At 42.7% G+C, this 22088-nt stretch overlaps 2 protein-coding genes across 8 annotated transcripts in view; one reads left to right on the plus strand and one right to left on the minus strand.

The window, feature by feature from the left end:
* LOC106572391 (coiled-coil domain-containing protein 50) overlaps positions 1–15558 on the plus strand; it is a 38156-nt gene extending 22598 nt beyond the window's left edge. For 6 of the 7 annotated variants that reach the window (XM_045696199.1, XM_045696198.1, XM_045696197.1 and 3 more), the window contains 8 exons: positions 5799–5865; positions 7086–8546; positions 10610–10728; positions 10995–11078; positions 12200–12334; positions 12456–12547; positions 13460–13560; positions 13652–15558. In XM_045696199.1, the coding sequence (XP_045552155.1) occupies positions 5799–5865; positions 7086–8546; positions 10610–10728; positions 10995–11078; positions 12200–12334; positions 12456–12547; positions 13460–13560; positions 13652–13803 (2211 nt within the window). In that variant the 3' untranslated portion in view covers positions 13804–15558. The remainder of the gene's footprint in view (positions 1–5798; positions 5866–7085; positions 8547–10609; positions 10729–10994; positions 11079–12199; positions 12335–12455; positions 12548–13459; positions 13561–13651) is intronic. The other variant, XM_014146504.2, reaches the window with a different exon arrangement.
* Positions 15559–17228: 1670 nt separating this feature from the next.
* On the minus strand, positions 17229–21861 carry LOC106572390 (tumor necrosis factor receptor superfamily member 9). The gene is made up of 7 exons (XM_014146497.2): positions 21457–21861; positions 20684–20803; positions 20394–20537; positions 20192–20264; positions 19868–19980; positions 19632–19784; positions 17229–19446 (listed from the first exon to the last, which is right to left on the minus strand). Exons 1-7 carry the CDS (start codon positions 21596–21598, stop codon positions 19334–19336), a joined length of 858 nt encoding a protein of 285 aa, XP_014001972.1. The 5' UTR covers positions 21599–21861; the 3' UTR covers positions 17229–19333.
* Between the last annotated feature and the right edge of the window lie 227 nt (positions 21862–22088).

Here is a 22088-nt window from a genome sequence, read left to right on the forward strand (position 1 = left end):
TCCATTTAGAATTCAGGCTGGAACACAACAAAGTGTGGAATACGTCAAGGGGGTATGAATACTTTCTGAAGGCACTGTATATGCGTCATGAGCTTAGTCCAACTGTCATACCCCCATCAGAACCCAAAATATAAGCCTTTTTTACTCCTATGTTTGTAAACAATGTAAATGTAAACACTCTATAGCCTCAAAATATGGTTAAAATATAATTTTGATATCATTGGTCAGTCCATCCATAGCTCTCTGTCTATGAATTTCAACATTTTACATTTCATTTTTAATTTGTAAAAATATCTGAAAACATAATTGCACTTTCACATTATGGGATGTGTGTAAGCCGGTGACACACAATCTCAATTTAATCCATTTTAAATTCGGGCTGTACATAACAAAATGGCAATACTTTCTGAAGGTAGTGTATAATTAGAAGAGCGAGAAAGGGGTCTTGTGGAGAAATGGGCAGCAAATGGCTCCAGAGACCAGACCAGGTTATCCAGACTCACAAAGACAGTTTTCTCCTCCCTTTACTCTTTAGGTTTCCTTATTGAAGTTAGCTGCCTCAGAATCTCTCATAAAGGATCCTTGTTCAGAGTGAGTGAAGTCAGAGCAGACTGTTGGTGTGTCCAGCATTCTGGGGGTACAGTGGAGATCATTTAGTAGCTTGGCCCCCGAACAGTAGTGTTGCTGGAAGTGATGGTCTCGCACTGAACAAAAATATAAACGCAACATGTAAAGTGTTGGTCCCATGTTTCATGAGCTGACATAAAAGATCCCAGAAATATTCCATATGCACAAAAAGCGCATTTCTCTCATTTTGTGCACACATTTGTTCACATCCCTGTTAGTGAGCATTTCTCCTTTGTCAAGATAATCCATCCACCTGACAGGTGTGGCATATCAAGAAGGTGATTAAACAGCATGATCATTACACAGTTGCACCTTGTCCTGGGGACAATAAAAGGCCAATCTAAAATGTGCAGTTTTGTCACACAACACAATGCCACAGATGTCTCATGTTGAGGGAGTGTGTAATTGTTATGCTGACTGCAGGAATGGCACACATACACAATCCATGTCTCAATTCTTAAAAAAAAACCTGTCTTCTCCCCTTCTCCCACTGTTTGAAGTGGATTGTTGTGTTAAAGCCTGCATTTAAAATGGAATAAATTGAGATTTTGTGTCACTGGCCTACACACAATAGCACAATTTTAAAATTAAAAGCTGAAATATAGGAAACTCTTAAATTCATAGACAGAGCTATGGATGCAAGGACTGATCATCCATGATATCAAAGTTATATTTTAACTATGTTTTGAGGATATATTGTGTTTATTTACATTTGTTTTCTGCATGCTTATTTTGGGTTCTGATGGAGTATGACAGTTGGATTAAATTCATGACGCTCAGTGCCTTTAGAAAGTATTCATACCCCATGACTTTTTCTTTGTTACAGCCTGAATTAAAAATAAAAACATTTCTACACACAATACCACATAATGACAAAGTGAAAACAAGTTTTTATAAATGTTGGCTAATTTTATTGCAAATGAAAAGCCTAAAGTGCTCACACCCCTTTGACACTCCAAATTGAGCTCAGGTTCATCCAATTTACTTTGATCATCCTTGAGTTATTTTGTTAAATCCACTTCAATCACTGTAGATGAAGGGGAGAAGACGGGCAACAAAAATTATTTGAAAGATTTGAGACATGGATTGTGTATGTGTGCCATTCAGAGGGTGAATGGGCAAGACAACAGATTTAAGTGCCTTTGAGCGGGGTATGGTAGTAGCTGCCAGGCGCACCAGATTGTGTCAAGAACTGCAATGCTGTGTTTTTTTTTGTTTTTTTTACGCTTAACTGTTTCCCGTATGTATCAAGAATGGTCCACCACCCAAAGGACATCCAGCCAACTTGACACAACTGTGGGAAGCATTGGAGTCAACATGGGCCAGCATCCCTGTGGAACGCTTTCAACACCTTGTAGAGTCCATGCCCTGACAAATTTAGGCTGTTCTGAGGGCAAAAGTGGGGGGGTGCATCTTAATATTAGGAAGGTGTCCTTAATGTTTTGTGTACACAATGTATAGGTAGGCGCTACCAAATGTCTTTCATTGACACAAGCGAATGCGAACAGGAGACGTGCAAATGAACAAAGTTTTGACGCCTGCTTGGCTGAAGGAAGAACAGTACTGGCTCTGGAGCAGCATGTGTACAAGCTGTGTCTGTGGAGTCTGGAGTCGCTAGGTCAACATCCTGCCTGCTCTGCTCTGAGAAGATTGGGGAGGAGCAGATGGGTCGAGAACAACCGAGAGTAGAAAGAAACGCAAGGAAATCAAGATGGCAGTAGCATCTGTACAGATCTCATCCAAAGGTCTTTTGACTTCTCGAACACAGCAGAAAGCTAACGCAATATGATGCCCTGTCACCTTATTTATTTAACCCACTTGCTTAGATAACACAACCCCTAAGTTTAACTGGATAGTTAATACAACATTCTACGCTTTTCACATAGGAAATAAAGATAAAACGCATAAGAAATATCTTGATACATTTTGTAATCACAGATCTGAAATGATTGACCTCCCGAGTGGCACAGCGGTCTAAGACACTGCATCACTACAGCCTGAGGTTCGATCCATAGGGCGGCGCACAATTGGCCCAGCATCGTCTGGGTTAGGGGAGGGTTTCTGCTCGGCATCAAACAAATTTTCTCCACTTTGCCCGTTCATGTATTCTCATCATTCTATCAGCAGACAGCGCTCTGACTGATGTGTAGCTACTTTTCTCTTGTACTTTTCTCATAGTAGCCAGCCTACTTTTCTCTGGTAAAATGCAAGGTTAACTTTTAAGCAAAATATTAGAAAGTAGCCAGCTACATTTCCTATGATAAACATTACAAAATATGAAGACCATGCATCATTTTTGCGACAAAAAAAACGACATTGCTTTTTCTTTGTAAGCTCATTTACTTGTGTGGCTGATGGCGAAATAGCATTGCCCTTCTGTTGTCATCTGATGAAATGAAGCTGTTTTCTGCTGAATGTGTTGCACTAATGTATTTTCTGTGAAGGAAAACTATAGTCGCACGTCCCTGATCACTCTATTGAAGCAAAAAAACACTTGACTTGCAATATAAAACGTGACCCCTGTCAATACACATCTGGACTCACCTGCTCCTGTTTTCTCCCGTTGTGCTACTTACAAACACACGTGACTGGCTCAACTGTGCTGGGATACTACGGTAAGCTTCATAATGTGAAATGAAGAACACGGTCTGCTTTATGTCCTAACTTTTTGCACAAGTTGACTGCAGGTATTAACTTAAGAAGTAGATAAAAATGTATTGAAAAACTTAAGTTTCAATGTTGATGATATTGAAAAACCATCCCGTGGCTCTTTCCAAATACCCCAGTATACGGTGTATATACCACCAAGCCTAATACAGAGTCATATTCTACTTCCAAGGTCTTGTGAATGCCTAAAAGACAGTCCAAGCAAATTCACATTTATGTAACGTTGGCTGATGTAGTGTGTTGATTAAATATTAGCGTCCCTGCTGACCGTGTGTTTAATTGTGCAGCAGAACAGAAGGCACCAGGCGGTGCAGTCAGTCTGAATGCCAGTTCCCCATGGCACTCCCTGAGCTAACCTGCCATGTCAAGCTGCTAACTGTCTGCTGAGGCTGGCAAGGCTAAGTTGGCTAAGCACTGGGATTTAGCCAACCAAGAGGCTCTTAACACTTGTCATTGGAGTTTTTTTTGTACCGATGGGCCCACCCCTCTAAACATGCCCTATTTGATCTAGTTGTTGTCTTAGGTCTCTCTCTTTATGTGGTGTCTCTTGTCGGGATGTGTGTGTTGTCCTAGATTTTATTTTGAACCCCCGTCCCCGTCTGGTAGGCCGTCATTGTAAATAAGAATTTGTTCTTAACTGACGTGCCTAGTTAAATAAAGGTTCAATAAATAAAACAAATCTACAAGTGGCATCAAGGGTGTACTGATAAGGTTTGTTGTCACCTTCACCCCCCCCCCCACCCCGCACTGCATGTATCAATGGACCCACACTCCATTTCCGTTATGTATAATTTGTCACACAGGACTTCAATACTGTCTCAGAGGAGGCAGAGCACAAGTCTTTTTTGAGGTCAAAGTTACAAGGGAGGCAGCCCTTGTGCAGGGTGGCAGTGGCATGCCCAGTTGACAAGGTGTTAATGAAAGTAAAGCAGCCCACTCTCTCAGCAATTTTTCCAGACCAGAGCCCAGCTGCCGAGCCAGGCAGAGGGAGATGAAAGGTTGGCCTTCTCTGTTTCTCTGGTCTGCCTGCCTGGCCTCTTATTTTCCATTGAGTCAGCCCCCAGGCCTTCCTGAAATTACCAGCCTGGCCTGGCCATCTGAAGCTAGCCTGTTCCTAGATCTGTTTGTGCCGTTTTGCCACAATGACCATAGGAGTTGGTAAGACCAGGCTAACCCGAAGCTGGTTTTGTGATGAGCAGCCACTGTGGTCATGCTAGATCTCCCTCATAATGGAGACAAGTCACCTACTGTGGCTCTGCATTCAGCAACACTTCCACTGTCTTTCTAGTGCAGGCCACCCAGACTCTGTCTATACAATTACAGAGACTAGTTGTCAGTCTTTATCATGTTGCAAGTTTCCACACATCATTAAATACTATTTAGTTGTAGTGCTATTATTTCCACAGAGCAAAGCAAAGATACATGTGTGTCGTGTTCTGAAAAGTCTTTGATATTTTGTCAGGAAAATGTTCAAATTCTCAAGAAAACATACCTGGTCATCTCTTCTAAACACAAATGTTTAGTTTGTAAATGATGTCTGAGTGTTGGCGTGTGCCCCTGGCTATCTGTAAGTAAAACAAGACAATTGTGCCATCTTGTTTGCTATAAGGAATTTGAAATGATTTAGACGTTTACTTTTGATACATAAGTATATTTGAGAAATTACTTTGGATACTTATATTTGAAACCAAATACTTTTAGACTTTTACTGAAGTAGTATCCTACTGGGTGACTTTCACTTTTCTATTAAGGTATCTTTACTTTTACTCAAGTATGACAATTGAGTAGTTTTTCCACCACTGGATCCTTATTTGAATTGTGATTTTTAAGAACAATGAGCCAATAATTTCTAAGTCTAATGCCATGTCACTCATACTCCTTAACATGTAGCAATAATATATCTGTGGCTTGATTTGATGCTTTGCATCACTCACCAGTCATTCATGACCAAGAAGTAAGAACCCTGACCCTATTTCTCTGATTCTCTGTTGATATGGTTCATTTGACACATGTTTTATTTTTAGGGTAACAGGGCTTGGGTCTTTCCTATTTATTTTGTAATGTTGGGCCATGTTATACTGACACCTTGTGGTACTAATCTGTAATGTACAGAATGATCTCTTTCAAAGGTTCTCTGAATGTAGATGGGTGGAGGCTGAATAGAAAACCACAGTGATTTGATGCCAGCGTCTGCCCACACATTGGCATAAGCCTAGTTAACCTCAGCCATATGCTTGGCAAGCATTTGGAGGTTGACATAGTAGGCATTTTCTGACTGACTCAGTACTGCAACTGAGCACAAACTGAGTTTGTGAAGGATACAATGAACATATTTCTTCTCCTGTTCTGGGCTCTGAGTCAATCCTAAATCACTAGTACTCTGTTATATGATACTGAAGACAACCATTTCTATAATGATTTTATTTACATCTGCTGACTGAGTGTATTGTTACAGCTCTGGTTCCATGGAGGAAACAATAATAGACCTAACCTTGTTTCCACAGGAAATGGCTAAACACATCCAGGAAGAGGAGGAGCTGAGGAGCAGGGGGCAGGAAAGCCACCGTGATGGTACAGTCACACTTAGTATCTGTTGCTTCACTATAGAAGAAAATAAACTATCACTATTGTTTTGTTTGGGCCTCAAACAAGATTTCCAATTATTTCTAGGCATGACAATACTCTATAATCTAACAGTGTACTTTATGGGTAAAAGGCCCCTCTGTTGACAGGGTCGTTTGCTTTAGGGTTATTTTTTATCATCTCCTATCTGTGGTTTCGTCTTTCTTTTATTCCTGAAATAATGTCTAATGGTGGCAAAGGTTGGTTGAATGATTGCTTTGGTTTAAATCATACTTTGGGTGGTACCTGCTATTCTGACCTGTCCTCTTGATTTTATTATGTTACTTCTCAATGCTTTTTCACCATGGTTGGTGTGCATACTGTTTCTTTTATGATCATAACAAGGACAAAATATGGCACAGAAGGACTTGAAATCCTAATCAACTCTGGACTCTTAAAGTCTGATGAACCCTAATGATCAAGCCCTCCACACCTGGGTCATTGTAGCTGTGGGGAAACGGGGGTACCTAGCCAGTTGCACAACTGAATGCATTCAACCAAAATGTGTCTTCTGCATTTAACCCAAATCCCTCTGGATCAGAGAGGTGCGGGGGACTGCTTTAATCAACGCCCACGTCATCAGCGCCCGGGGAACAGGTGTTGTGGGTTAACTGTCTTGCTCAAGGGCAGAATGGCAAGTTTTTCTACCTTGCCGGCTCAGGGATTCAAACTAGCGACCTTTCGGTTACTGGCTCAATGCTCTTAACCACTAGGCCTCCTGCGTAGAGCTGAAGTTACTTGGGGAGACTGAGCTCTAATCTAACCCTGCTTTGCTCTGCATGCTTGACTGCCTGTCCTCCTCAGCCGGACATTCCAATCTGCATCCACTGGACTCAACAGGTTTCCCAGCAGCCTTATCACTCTGGCAATCACTTGGCTCTAGCTGGCTTGTTAATAACATGGACCATGGCACTGTGTGCGTTGTGTTTTGTCTGTCAAGCTTGTATTTAAATGTTCACTTATAGATAAATAATCTAGGATAATTTAATGACATGCCTCTGAGCCAAATATTAAAAATAATTATTACAAAATGGCATGTCTAGCATGGTCCCTTGTATATTGACATGAACCCTGTGTTAGCCTGACACCATTCACTGCGCCTTTCTAATATAAACCATTAACACCCACACTCACTTGCTTTTGTGTTTGCATGTTTGGCTTGATTAAAGATGGTACCAGCGTCCGTGGCTCACCCTCGTCATCCCCACGCCAGCCTGCTCTCAGCACCAGCCCTAGCCAGGGAGAAGGGCTGCACCATCAGCCTGCTACCAGCAGGTGGCAATGTTCCACCTCTTACACACAGCCACAGTCAGACTCTACTGCTGAGCCTCTGTATGAGACCCACAGGTCAGCAGGACAGGATAATAGAAAACAATCATCACATAATGGACACTCTAATCTGCCTAGACTCATCAGGAACTACCTCCAATGCCCACCACCTGACTATTTGAGTGATGAAGGCTCAGAGGATGCAGACACTGTTTTCCCTGAACACCTCCCTCCATCCCGGCCCTGTAGACTGGAGAAATGGCTCAATACTGCCCCTAGTGGTCACCAGGCTCCTGTGTACCAACCACCGGAGAGGAGTTACAGGAGTCTCGGCAGTCCCATCAGCTCCAGAGAAGAGCGCAGCAGGATGTGGGAGAGGGGAAATGGAGCAAGGGAGGAAAGGCATAGGGGGAGTTGGCAGGACAGGGATAGAGGGGTTAAGGAGAAGAGGGCTAGGATTTGGGACAAGAATCCCAGGGCAAAGCGTGACCGGGGTTATGACAGGGACCCCAGGTCAGAGGAGGGGAGAGGGGGGCGCTACATCAGTAGTACTAATGACTCTGCCAGAGGGCTGCAGGATAGAGACCGAGACGGGGTTAGGAGGAGGTGGACCTACAGAGAAACCAGCGACAACAAACAAGTCCGCTTCCAGGGCGATGCCAGCAGGCATTGTTATAGTTACCATGACGACAGCAGGCGCGCAGTGAATGTATGGGAGCTGATTGCCCATGACTTAAGAGAGAGGGGTGTGGCCGTGAGGCAGAGCTTCCACGGGGGGTCAAGGTCACGGGAGGTCAGAGGTGAGATCAGAGACGGCCAAGTGCATGATGGGGAAAATGCCGTTGCCCACAGTGACTCTCAACACCAACCGAGAGCTTTTCTAAGAGCTGTCCCCACCAGGCGTAGTCACCATGGAGATGTCGGGGAAAGAACAATAGCTTCACAAAGAGAACGCTACTGTAACCAAGGCCATGGAGGAGACGGAGAGAGAATCCTTGAAAACCTGACCATAGTGGAGGGTAGTGGGACTGAGGTCAATGTTGAACACAGTAGAGATGATGGGCTTTTCAGCAGAGGGAGAGGGGGGAGGAGGAGTAGTGGCGACCCTAGGAACAGGGTCAGCTCAGGTGGGGACCAGAAGAGGGAGGGCGGGGATGATGGGCACCACCATAGTGAGCGCAGGGTGAGGAGTGCAAGTGATCGCCAGCATGGGCTTAAGCAGGAGGAGCAGAACAGCTCAAAGGAGGAGGAAGAGGAGAGGAGGGAGGAGAGACCCCTGCGGAGAGTCCACCATCTCAGCCAAAGCTTCTGCAGCAGAGGGGCCTCCATCAGGGCCAGATCTAGGCACTCCTCCAGAGCAGGTAACACCCTGAGCTGCAGGTAACACCCTGAGCTGCAGGTAACACCCTGAGCTGCAGGTAACACCCTGAGCTGCAGGTAACACCCTGAGCTGCAGGTAACACCCTGAGCTGCAGGTACCTCAGCACTCTGAACACAGACCTGCAGGGGAGGTGGCTACTGTGCTCTTTACCCAAAGCTTCCCAACAACCTCTCTGTGTGTACATCTACTCCTCTTCACGTCCTCCCTCATTCAACAATCAAATCTGGAAAAATCTACTCATCTTGGTTTTCTTGTGTTTAAGGGAGGGGCCTCCAATTTATACATTTTCTTTTCTCAGAAATTAGATTTTTCTTTTGTAGTAGTGTTCATTCTGATGGTCTGGGAAATACCTTCATCTGGATTTCCCTCATTTATAGACTAGCTGCTCTTCAACCCCTCCCCATCCTTCATCTTTGTCCTCTCTTGAAATTATCCACGCGATGATTGTTGTTCTTCTTGATGAACCTATTTTATTCTTAAATAAGGATTTTGTCACATACACGGGATAGGTGAAGTGAGATGTTGTTCTGTAGGGTCAGCCATAGTAGTGTGACGCCCCTGGAGCAAAATAGGGTTAAGGCCTTGCTCACTTTTCATCTTGACAGCACAGGTATTTGAACCAGCAACCTTTCAGTTCCTGGCCCAATGCTATCTGCTACCCCAGACCTGTCTTCCAGCACGTGTGCTGTATGTTTCTTTTCTCTAAGTACACTGAAGAAAAATATAAACGCAGCATGTAAAGTGTTGGTCCCATGTTTCATAAGCTGAAATAAAAGATCCCAGAAATTGTACATGCGCACAATAAGCATATTTCTCTGAAACGTCTCTGTTAGTGAGCATTTCTCCTTTGCCAAGATAATCCATCCACCTGACAGGTGTGGCTTGATCATTGCACAGTTGCACCTTGTCCTGGGAACAATAAAAGGACAGTCTAAAATATGCAGTTTTGTCACACAACACAATGCCACATATGTCTCAAGTTTTGAGGGAGAGTGCAATTGGCAGGCTGACTGCAGGAATGTCCACCAGAGCTGTTGCCAGAGAATTGAATGTTAATTTCTCTACCATAAGCCGCCTCCAACGTTGTATTACAGAATTTGGGAGTACGTCCAACCGGCCTTACAACCACAGACCACATGTAACCACGCCATCCCAGGACCTCCACATCCGGCTTCTTCACCTGCGGATCGTCTGAGACCAGCCACCCGGACAGCTGATGAAACTGGGTTTGCACAACCAAATAGTTTCTGACATTTTGTGCAGCTCATCTGCGTACTCGTTGTTCACACCAGGTTTTTGACCTGACTGCAGTTTGGCGTCAGAACCGACTTCTGTGGGCAAATGGTATGGGCAGGCATAAGCTAGGGACAACGAACACAATTGTATTTAATCAATGGCCATTTGAATACACAGAGATACCGTGATGAGATCCCGAGGCCCATTGTCGTGCCATTCATCCGCTGCCATCACCTCATGTTTCAGCATGATAATGCACTGCCTCATGTCGCAAGGATCTGTACACAGTTCCTGGAAGCTAAAAATGTCCCAGTTCTTTCATGACCTGCATACTCACCATTTGAGAATGTTTGGCATGCTCTGGTTTGACGTTTACGACAGCGTGTTCCAGTTCCGCCAATATCCACCAACTTCGCACAGCCCTGGAAGATGAGTAGGACAGCATTCCACAGGCCACAATCAACAGCCTGATCAACTTTATGTGAAGGAGATGTCGCAATGAGTCACACCAGATACTGACTGGTTTTCTGATCCACTCCCCTACTTTCTTTTTCTTTTTTTTCCTTTTTTTAAGGCAACTGTGACCAACCGCTGCATATCTGTATTCCCAGTCATGTGAAATCCATAGATTGGGGCCTAATTAATTGATTTAAATTGACTGATTTCCTTATATGAACTGTAACTCCGTCAAATCTTTGAAATTGTTGCATGTTGCGTTTATTTTTGTTCAGTGTACTTATCTTCACAAGATGTCATATCACAGCCTTTATCTCTAAACCTTCCTGACCCAGGTCTTTCCTTCTACAGGAGCCGCGCTGCAGCCGGAGGAGGGGGTGTGTCTGGACCTGGGGGAACTGCACCAGGTGTTGCTGGATGAGGAGCTGGCCAGGAGGCTTCAGAAGGAGGAGGAGAAGCTGTTGACTAGGGTAAGGGAGGATCATCCTACTGGCTGTACTGTCGGCTCACATCCAGCTATGTTACTTAATGTTGCTGTCTGATGAAAAGTCTGTTTTGAAAATTTGAGGTTTTCAGGAAAGGTATTTTATTTTTTACACATTAACGAACATACAATTATGAAACTTCAGAAGCTATTTTGAATATGTTCTTGGTCCTAGAGTCATGACCTGTTCAGAGTAGATTGAGGGGAGTTACTGTGGCAACACCATGCTGAGTTATCCTCTTGTCATTGCAGAGCCCTCCAGCCCGTTCTTCCCTCTCTCAACATGACTCCTACCCAGAGGGAGACTTCAGAGTTGCGCAAGTGGCTCAGGATGAGGTAAGATACAGGTGTAAAAGGAAATATCATGATTTCGGTATTATATCCCAACAGAAGAGGCTATGATTTAGGTCAGAAGTCTTCAACCTTTTCTTGCCCAGGCACCCGCTCCCAGGAAAACCGAAGACCCAGGGACCCCATCATATGTTAACAAAACGAATAATGGCGAGAAGTAATCAATATTTTAAAATGAATAGATCTGCTAAACATTTTTTTTCATTATTTTGACGACCCCACGTTATAATTGGAGGAAGTGTAAACTCTAACATACTGCAGCCTATTAGCTAGAAAGGTAACTCCAAACACATTTTTGCTTAGAGCAGCTATTTATCTGGTTAAACAAAGGTTAGCAAAAGCTTGCCCAAGTCAATAAAACTTACCAGCAGCCAGTGGTAGCCTGTCCGCAGGTGCTTTTTCAAGGCCTATGTTAGATAGATATTCCAGTGAGTGTAATTGGCTCTTATTTTGCTCAATATTAGGAGTTAAGAAATAAAGTTGACATCATTAGAAATAATATATTCTACTCTTTTCTACTGTAGGTATGTAATTCAAAAGTTGTTTATTTCTTGCTTCTATATTTTTCGCAGACCCCCTGCGAAAAGGGCTCCCGAGTGGCGCGGTGGTCTAAGGCACTGCATCTCAATGCTAGAGGCATCACTACAGACCCTGGTTTGATTCCAGGCTGTATCACAACCGGCCGTGATTGGGAGTCCCATAGGGCAGCGCACAATTGGCCCAGCGTCGTCCGGGTTAGGGTTTGGTCAGGGTAGGCCGTCATTGTAAATAAGAATTTGTTCTTATTATCTTATCTGACTTGCCTAGTTAAATCAAATTTTAAAAAATTATAAAAAAGTACCTTTGGGGGCTGTGGACCCCCAGTTGAATTCCCAGATTTAAGGAGAGGTATATTACCTTCTTTAACTAGGGGATGTGCTTCCAAAGTTCATTTGACCTTTTTATCAACCCATCTCAAAATTCATCAGATAAATCATAGGCTCAGCAAAAACCAGCAGACCAATGCGTCCTTCAAAGCCTTGAGTTCAGCTAGAGTCCACCTGTTCAATGTGTAACAACATGCCTATTGTGTATTGACCCTTCATGGTCACTGTGTCCTCTGTCAGGAAATCGCCCGCTTCATGCAGAAACAGGAAATACAGTTGAAGCACCAGTCACGTGACCTTAATGGCCCGGGGTCACAACGTGAACAGCATGACCTGGCTGACCCTCACAACAGGAGAACTGTCAGAGAGAGACCGGTAGCTGCTGCTGCTTTTATGAGCCATTGTCTACATAGAATGTTAACTATTGACACTATACATTGACTTAACAGTCTTATTTCAAACCAATATTATAATAATAATGTGTTCTGTGTGTCAGATTCAGCGGGAGAGACTGGACTCTGAGGGCCTTCCATCTCCTACTGAGGATTGTTCTCCAGACTATCAGGCCCCTAGCCCCACCTCAACACTGTGAGTCAGGCTTGGGCGGTATCCACATTTCCATACCTTCAAACCAACCATCCTGGAGTATGCGGTATTAACAAGTACATGTAAAATCCCATTGTGGATGCTAGCTAAATGCAAATGAGCGTATGCAAACAATTTATATGGTCTCACAAACTATTTCCAGGACAGACATCCCAGCTCATAAAGTTATACAAGAAACTCAAAAATGCTACTCACATTTTTCCTCACGCACAAAACAAATATTAGACCGCAAGGATCTTGATCCTGGATGGGATTCTCTGCAGTTACCAAGATAAGCTTGATTTTTGTAGGAAGCTAGCCACTTGGATAACTAGTTAGTAAGTTAGCAAACAAAATACACAACTGCAGAGTATTTAGCACCTTTTAGACAGTTCATAGTTATAGCACATCTGGCTGGAAAATATTTAGCTAAGTGTTACTAGATCACCTTGTCTCTCGTTGTTGTGCGTTTCTAAACAAACGTGACCGGTTCAGCTATTTTAAGGGAACTAGGCCTACTGGTAAGCTTCATAATGAAAAATAATGTAACAGGTAAAATGAAGGACGCGATCTGCTTTATCTCCTAACCTAGTGCACAAGTTGACTGCAGGTATTTAAAGTAAAAATAAATACTTAAATGTAATAAAAACTTTATTGAAAATCATACCATGAGTATTTCAAAATACCCCGGTATACCGCCCAACCCTACTGTGCCACTCTAATGTAATGTATAATGCTGGGAAATGCCCTCCTTAGCACCTGACTGATCTTATCATTTGCTGCTAAAATATGGGTCTTTTGAAAAAGTCTTTGCTAGAGATTTCCTACCTGTTGAATGGACTGCAATCATATGTTTTGTAATAGATTAGGCTATGAAAAGTTCTATATTTCAAGCTGCTACTTATATCCTTACAGATCACAACAGCCAATCAGAAACATTGCAGAGGAACTGGACCCAACTTTCAAGACCAAGAGACCAGGCAAGGAGAGCATCAGAGCAGGACAGACCATTTCTGGTAGGAATAACAACGTAACACCTGACCATAACATGTAGCTTTATATAGAGGTAATGTACAGTTATAGAACCTTCTCTTGTCTTCCTTATAGGGCCATCCTCCTGTCAGTCTCATCCAATCCCCCACTCTGGCTTACATGACTTCATGGAGGAGCCTACGTTCATCCCGCCCACCAAGAGGCAAAGCGCCAAATCAGGACGCGCCAAATCCAAAGAGAAGAAGGAGAACTGTAAGCAGCAGTGATGTCACAGTTAGCGATACTGGGCCTGGGTGTACAGGGAACAAACCCTCACCCCCCATATCCACTTAGACCCCCCACACTACTTAACCTGGTCCCAAGAGGACTATCTCCAGATACTTGTATTATTATTTAGTTGTCCCAACTAGCACTTTAACCAGTTAAGAAATACAATTGGAGATTTTGTTTTTGTTTAAATTACTGGTGTAGATAAATCAACAATTTGGGTTCATATAACCTAATATAATTAACAAAGGGAAGAATTATAGTTGACCTGCCAATTATTATCTCTTCTGTGTTGATAAGGTTAATATCAATCACTATATGTTTGATTGTTTGTTACTTTTATTTGTTTTATTATTTAGTATTATTAAAGGGATACTTCAAGATTTTGGCAGTGAGGCCCTCTATCTACTTCCCCAGAGTCAGATGAAGTCGGATACCATGTTTGTGTCTGTCCAGTATGAAAGAAGTTAGAGGTAAATTTGTGAGCCAATGCTAACTAGCGGTAGCGCAATTACTAGGAGTCTATGGGTATCTACTAGCATGCTAGCAGATAGCACAATGACTGGAAGTCTATGGGTAATGCTAGTTAGCATTGACTCACAAATCTACCTTCAACTTTCATACTGGACACTGAGACACAAACATGGTATCCGAGTTCATCTGACTCTGGGGAAGTAAATACAGAGCCTCACTGCCAAAAACCTGAAGTATCCCTTTAATGGGAGATCTTAGTAACACTCCAATTCAAACGGCTTCAACCATATCTGACAGAGATTGCATCCAATCCCTCCTCTTGTCAATATCTGTTTGAAAAATACCTGAGGAGCTCTCTACCATTACTATCATGTCATTCACACCCTGCTAAAGTGACAAGTTTCCCAATTACTGGGAAATAGACGTGTCACTTTATGCTAATACAGTATTTCCCCAGTAATTCAAGTCTATGGTAGGATATTGAGTCATATGTTTAATCCCTGGGATCCCCATGCTGTACATACTGTAGTGTAGCCATGCTACAGCTAACTCTCCATCTTTAGTGTATGACAGGAGGATACTGCAAACCCAGTCAACAGAGCATACTGCTGACATGAGTTAACTAAACCTTCTACCAGCAACCTTAACTGGACATTGATTGGTTATGTAAGTTCAACTACTAAAATGCATCCTTAATGTAGTTTTCCCACCAACTCTCTGCTTCCCATCCTTTTGCAGCGCTCCAATTGTCATTCGAGCATTCAACAGACAATCATCGCTCCATACTGTACATTTCCCTTTTATTTAAACAGCATTTTTTTGCACACATCAGACAGTCACTGCTGGGCTTGTAGTTTGCTACAACTGTTATCTTTATTGCATGATTTTTGTTTAAGCACACACAATTGTTGCTTACTTATATTTTGTGACCTATTATTGCCAGTTATTTTGTATGGAAGAGTTGATTCAAACGATCACATTTATTTTGTATTGCTAGTTTTATGTTTATAGTGTCTTATGAACACAATCTGCTTCATCGCTTGAATTTAATCTTGTACATTACTTTTATTTGAACATTATGGTCCAAATATTTTTTGCCTGTTTGAGCATGAACGTTCTTCATTCTGTTCTTCTATTTAAATAGAAATGTCCATATTACCATTGAGAGACATATTAGATACACACACACACACACACACACACACACACACACTGGTATTAGTGCTCTCGTAGGTTTATGAGAAGCTTTTCTGAATAAAATTAACAGCCATGAAACCTCAGCAGTAACATTGTCTTTTTTCCTCTCTCTTAGTGAAACTTGCAGTGCCTTTGGAAAGTATTCAGACCCCTTGACTTTTCCCTCGTCTTGTTATGTTACAGCCTTATTCTAAAATTGATTGTTCTTTTTTTCCCTTAGCAATCTACACACAATACCCCATAATGACAAAGCAAAGTTATTTTTTTGCAAATGTATTAAAAAAAACCATCTTATTTACATAAATATTCAGCCCCTTTTGATATGAGACTCGAAATTAAGCTCAGGTACATCCTGTTTCTATTGATCATCTTTGAAATGTTTCTTTGAAATGTTTCTACAACTTGATTGGAGTCCACCTGTGGTAAATTCAATTGAATGGACATGCTTTGGAAAGGCACACACCTGTCTATATAAGGTCCCACAGTTGACAGTGCATGTTAGAGCAAATACCATTCCATGAGGTCGAAGGAATTGTCCGTAGAGCTCCAAGACAGGATTGTGTCGAGGCGCAGATCTGGAGAAGGGTACCAAAACATTTCTGCAGCATTGAAGGTCCCCAAAAACACAGTGGTCTCCATCTTTCTTAAATGAAAGATGTTTGGAACCACCAACAATCTTCCTAGTGCTGGCCGCCCGGCCAAACTGAGCAATCGGGGGAGAAGGGCCGTGGTCATGGAGGTGACCAAGAACCTGATGGTCATTCTGAAAGTTCCTCTGTGGAGATGGGAGAACCTTCCAGAAGGACAACCATCTCTGCAACACTCCACCAATCAGGCCGTTATGGTATAGTGGCCAGACGGAAGCCTCTCCTCAATAAAAAACACATGGCAAAATGCACCTAAAGGACTCTCAGACCATGAGAAACAAGGTTCTCTGGTCTGATGAAACCAAGATTGAACTCTTTGGCCTGAATGCCAAGCGTCACGTCTGGAGGAAACCTGGCTCCATCCCTACGGTGAAGCATGGAGGCAGCATCATGCTGTGGGGATGTTTTTCAGGGGCAGGGACTGGGAGACTAGTCAGGATCGAGGGAAAGATGAACGGAGCAAAGAACAGAGATCCTTGATGAAAACCTGCTACAGAGCGCTCAGGACCTCAAACTGGGAGACGGTTCACCTTCCATCAGGATAACAACCCTAAGCACACAGCCAAGACAACGCAGGAGTGGCTTTGAGACACGTCTCTGAATGTCCTTGAGTGGCCCAGCCAGAGCCCGGACTTGAACCCGATCGAACATCTCTGGAGAGACCTGAAAATAGCTGTACAGCAACGCTCCCCATCCAACCTCAGAGCTTGAGAGGATCTGCAGAGAAGAATGGGAGAAACTTCCAAAATACAGGTGTGCCAAGCTTGTAGCGTCATACCCAAGACTCGATGCTGTAATAAATGTCAAAATGTGCTTCAACAAAGTACTGAGTAAAGGGTCTGCATACTTACATGACATTTCAGTTTATTTTTAATAATTTAGCAACAATTTCAAAAATGTTTTGCTTTGTCATTATGGGGTATTGCGTGTAGATTGAGGTGGAAAAAAACGATTTAATAAATTTTAGAATAAGGCTGTAACATAACAATGAAGAAAGTCAATGGGTCTGAATACTTTCCGAAGGCACTGTATGCCGACGAGAAATGTGCTGTAGTAAATTTAGCTGACTATGACAAAGTTGGTTGGAATACAGTAAGACGACCCAGTGGTATTTACTTGTTCTTTAATATCAAAACATCCAACAATATTACAGTACTTATTCAATCAGTACCATTTTCACATGGCCCAAGTGAAATGACATAACATATTGTATAGGAAGTCCTAGGAGCCTGCCAGTCCAAGTACTTCAGGATATTCGCATGAATGCCACTCAATAATCCATCAGTGTAACTGGCTCTTTAAAAACCCTGTCCTCGGATGACTGACAGTCTGTGGCGGTGATGACTCATTAACACCACTACTGTTATAAACCCACTCCATGGGTGTGGGTTAACATTTTACACCATGTAGGTAATTATGGCCCCTATTGTGAATGTGAGATGTTCCATCTCAGTGGGCTATGCCTGTCACACTAGCTAAATACAGATACAGTTCAGACACCCATGCGTAGTTACTGTAACTCCACGATACGCTACTCCTCTGTATACTCATGACAAGTCAAGGTTACATGAGTGCAGATCTGACCAATGTTTCTACACGATCCTCTGCCTGAGGTGCTCTTTTTAACAGTCACGGGTCTTCCCTGCACTGTGTAATTCAGCATTCCAACAGGATCCCGTGAGCTTTAGTCAGACCAGTTTCATTCTGTGTTCATTGTGTACATTCCCAGCAGTGATGGTACTACATGATTAATATGACACATCAGAATCCCTCGGCTTTCCCAGCTCTGCCTAGTGGAGAGGCCACAGGGAAGTATCGCGTGTCAGACACTTTATCTGAATAAAAACGTGTTGTACAATGGGATGACAGATCCGTGATAAAGTGTCTGACACGCGATACTGCTGCCCTGTTTCTGCTGAGGGTGGTGGAGACTGACTGTCAGGCTCCTCAGCTCATCTGAGATGGAGAGGGGGGGGATGACTTGTGAAAGCTATTCTTTACAACCAGGGCAAAACGGCTTGAGTTAACATGCATGTATAAGCACGCCAAAGGAACACCCACAAACAATGCTTGTGATTGCAAAACTAGTGGTGAAAGGATTTAATCAAACTAGGTTAAAGGTAGCCCTTTGGAATCACTTGCAATGCCTATTGCCTACATTATAAATTGCGTGTCAAGTGCAATTTACAGTTCCAATGACCTTAGATAAGCTTCTGTGTAAAGGGCTGGGGAAACCCCCAGGAGAGGATTCCCTGACCTTTAGCATTCCCTACTACATTTATAAGGAAAGTCCAGACCCCTTGCTTCCTGGCAGTGTATCATAGAGAAGAATATGACATCATATTGTTTCCCACACATGTCCTTCACTCTTATCCCATTCAATACAAGCAGTACTTTCACACAAAAAGCTGCTCCAAGTCCCGTACTGTATCACATTGGCACATTCCTAACAAAGTGCTGAGAAAAACACCTTATGTCCTTGCTGTAATTAATCTCCTGTGCAATTAAATGTCACATTTTGGGTTACAGTAATGTTAAATAGGGGTATTTACTTCTGCTCAGTAACTGTGGGCAGTGGAGTTTAGCCTTACAGGAAATCCGTGAATATGATATGCCAGTGGGAGGCATGTGGGCAGTCACATCTAGCTGTCTGTGGTTTACACTGTTGCTGCAACCCCACATGCGCTGTATTATACTTAAACGGCATGACTCTGCTCACACCCTCGCACATACAAATGTCAAGTGGATTTCATCACGTTTAGGTCATCTAAACTATATTAACAGGAAACTGTGCTAATAAAACCAGGAAATGTACATAGTTGAACTAATCCAGCAGCAGACACTTGATAGGTCAAACAATGACAATGTTTTTCCAGCTGAAAACTTCCCCACCACTACTGACATTTGAATATCAGTTTACTGGCTGACATAAATTGTATACTTTCACAGAAAGTTATTGTTACATAGAGATCTCAATATTCACATCTTTGAATGTGCATGTAAGATACAAACAAATACTAAGGTATTAAAGAGCTCAAATGCTCAAAAGTATCTGAACCTCTCAATTCCTTAGTGACTGCGTGTGGCATGAACAATCAGAGTCTAACAGTACCGGAACGATGTGTTGGCCAATCACTGGAAAGGCATCAGAGAGCCAGTGTGTGAGGTAGTGGCCTGTAGATCAGACCTAGTATAACCCCGCCACTCCCAATCACACTGGCAGGAGCTTGGTCTCAGAGTCCTGGGAGTGCAGTGTTTCAGAACTGCTGCCCTGTTCCTGCTGAGGGTGGTGGAAACTGACCTCCATCAGGCTCCTCGGATCATCTGAGATGGAGAGGGGGGGGGATATAGGGGAGCGAGGGAGGAACGGAGAGAATATTGAGTTTATATTTGAATCTGAGGTTAAGACAAAGCTGTTTCCACATTTCAGGACTACAGTTTGAAAGCTTACAGAATATTGATCCAGTATGGATGAGTTGTCCCCTGATAATGAGGAGGAACATGATTACCTGTAGGAGGAGTTGGCACAATAAGGTTTGGCTCATTGCGGGTTGTCTTCTCTGGTTTCTTTTTGTTGTTGATGATGATGACCAGAAACAAGATGATAAGGATGATAAAGACCCCACACGAGGCCGTTATAGCCCAAACCAGCCCTGTGCCATCTGGGAGTAAGAGGATGGCATCTTTCAAACAAAGTGATATTACAACATAAATTTTGCCATAGTGTTAGATTCACAGGTCTTACCTTCAGAGCCCCGTTTCGTAGGTAAGGTAATCACTTGGGGGATTAAATTGCTGCACTTGCTGTCACTAACTGCATCTCCCAAGGCCACAATGTGTTCATGGGGATGGGGACAGCTGGGACAGAGATGGAGAAATAAAGATTCAAGATTGGCTTTCTCCAATATCAGATTACATTGAGTAGCCATGGCGCAGGATTTTTGTTCCGGGTTGCCGTGATTTGCTGCATTCGGTAATAATTTGTTGGCAAATTAATGCCATGGCATTAGTACTACCAGTACACCAATATTTAATCAAACTCAGAGTTTAGGGGGAAATTAAATCTAACCTTGTTCTCCAAGGCTTGCACTTCTCATGGATTTGGTCACTGAAGGTCCCAACTGGACAATTCCGGCAGGAGCCTATGAAGACAGACAGACAGGCAGAGGTTTGAGACTTGGTGAACAAGTGTCCTGAGCTTGTGCGTCTTATTAGGCATGACAGATAACTTGTATGACTTTAGTGTTTGCAGGTACAGATATGTGTCTTACGTGCAGCGGGAAGAGGTTCCTGGCCCTTTCCACACTCCTGGACACAGAAGGAGCAGTGGCCATCGCCACATCTGAGTCCTGCCTTACAGTCACACTCTGTGTCCTTGCTTCTTGTACAGGCCTTCTTAAGGGTCTGGGCCCCACCTACACACACACACACACACACACACACACAAGCATGCGAAAGTGGAGTAAAATGAATAATTCTTAAGTCTAATTTATCAAACAATAGACATTTCAGTTCAGGGGTTAATAAATGATGTTAAAGCTTCAATATCCTGGTGACATACCTACGCACTGAGTACACCTGCGACAGGAGAGTGATGTTGTGTCAGTTGTGTAGGTCTCATTACTACAGGGAACACACAGCTTTTTGGGGTCTGGACCACAGGGAGTCACCAGACGGTTCCCTACACAAATACACACACAGACAACATTGAACGTACTATATTGAAATCAAATCTGCATCCATAATAACTCAACAGTCAGGTGATTAACATCACATTTGCTTCATCAGTAGCAATTGCAGTGGACATGAATATATAAGGTAAATGCTTTTGATAGGAAACTATTTCCATTCCCCTCCCACATAGAGCTGAGTTTATCATTGATCTGATCCCGGGTGATCATTATCCATCCCCTTTAATGTGGTCCTAATAGAAACCACTGAAGATCAACTGGGTCACTGTGGTATAACCACTAAAGAGGAAATAATATTTAATTCACAACCTGGGATTCATTCATCGCCATGAAAGAAAAATCTGCCTCCCAGAAGTTAATTTGTACAGTTTTGTTGACATTTAAAGGCAATGTTTCAGCTTTAGCAGAGACAGCATTCACGGTTAACGCTGCATATGTCATGTCAATCGGAAATTAACTTTACATTTCTATCGCGGAATCTGTAACGCTTCAATTTTACAGATTGAATAGACCCCATTATTTAACCTGATAAACCCTCTAGAATTGATTTCTCAAAATCCAAGCCATATTACATTAATTGTTGATTATTTACTGAGTACAGTTAAAGTTCAACCATATACAGTTGCCTAGTTTAGAAACGTACCTTTATGGCAGCTTTCACAGCAGATATCCGGAGAACCGGGAGAGGTTGTCCATTTCGCACAGCCTATCGCTATCTCGCCAGCGCTACTCAGACAGCCCGATAAGAGCAGAGAGAAACACAGTACCCTGAGGACCAGATGCATCGTCTTTCACAGCCCTCCAGACCAAATATATAGCTAAGCAGGGCTATAGATTCCAGATGACAGCAGTGCAGGTGTTAGAAAATAATAATAATCCAAATAGAATTGACATTAACAATGGTGTTTAATCTACTTGAAAGCACCTTCTTGTACCAGTAAACCCAGATATTACTAACTGTCCTTGGCTTAATGTACCCTACCATTGCCTTGAGGCGTGGCAAAATATTTATTGACGGTATTAAAACCAATGATTTCTATTTGTTGAAAACCAGCGTGCCAAAAAAAAAAAAAAAAAATACCCAGCCTGCCTCCATCTTGGCACTCCCCCCACGATTGTAAAAAAAGCTGTAGAAATGCATTTGGACGTTCGTTTTTGACACATTTACTGTATTACAGACACCTTAATGCATACTTTTAAATTATATTATGTGAGCTAAACATACAAATATCTATTATTTTAATATATTAAAACATTTTTCATAAAGTATACTTT

Source organism: Salmo salar, chromosome ssa15 (assembly GCF_905237065.1).
Source record: "Salmo salar chromosome ssa15, Ssal_v3.1, whole genome shotgun sequence".
Taxonomy (NCBI): domain Eukaryota; kingdom Metazoa; phylum Chordata; class Actinopteri; order Salmoniformes; family Salmonidae; genus Salmo; species Salmo salar.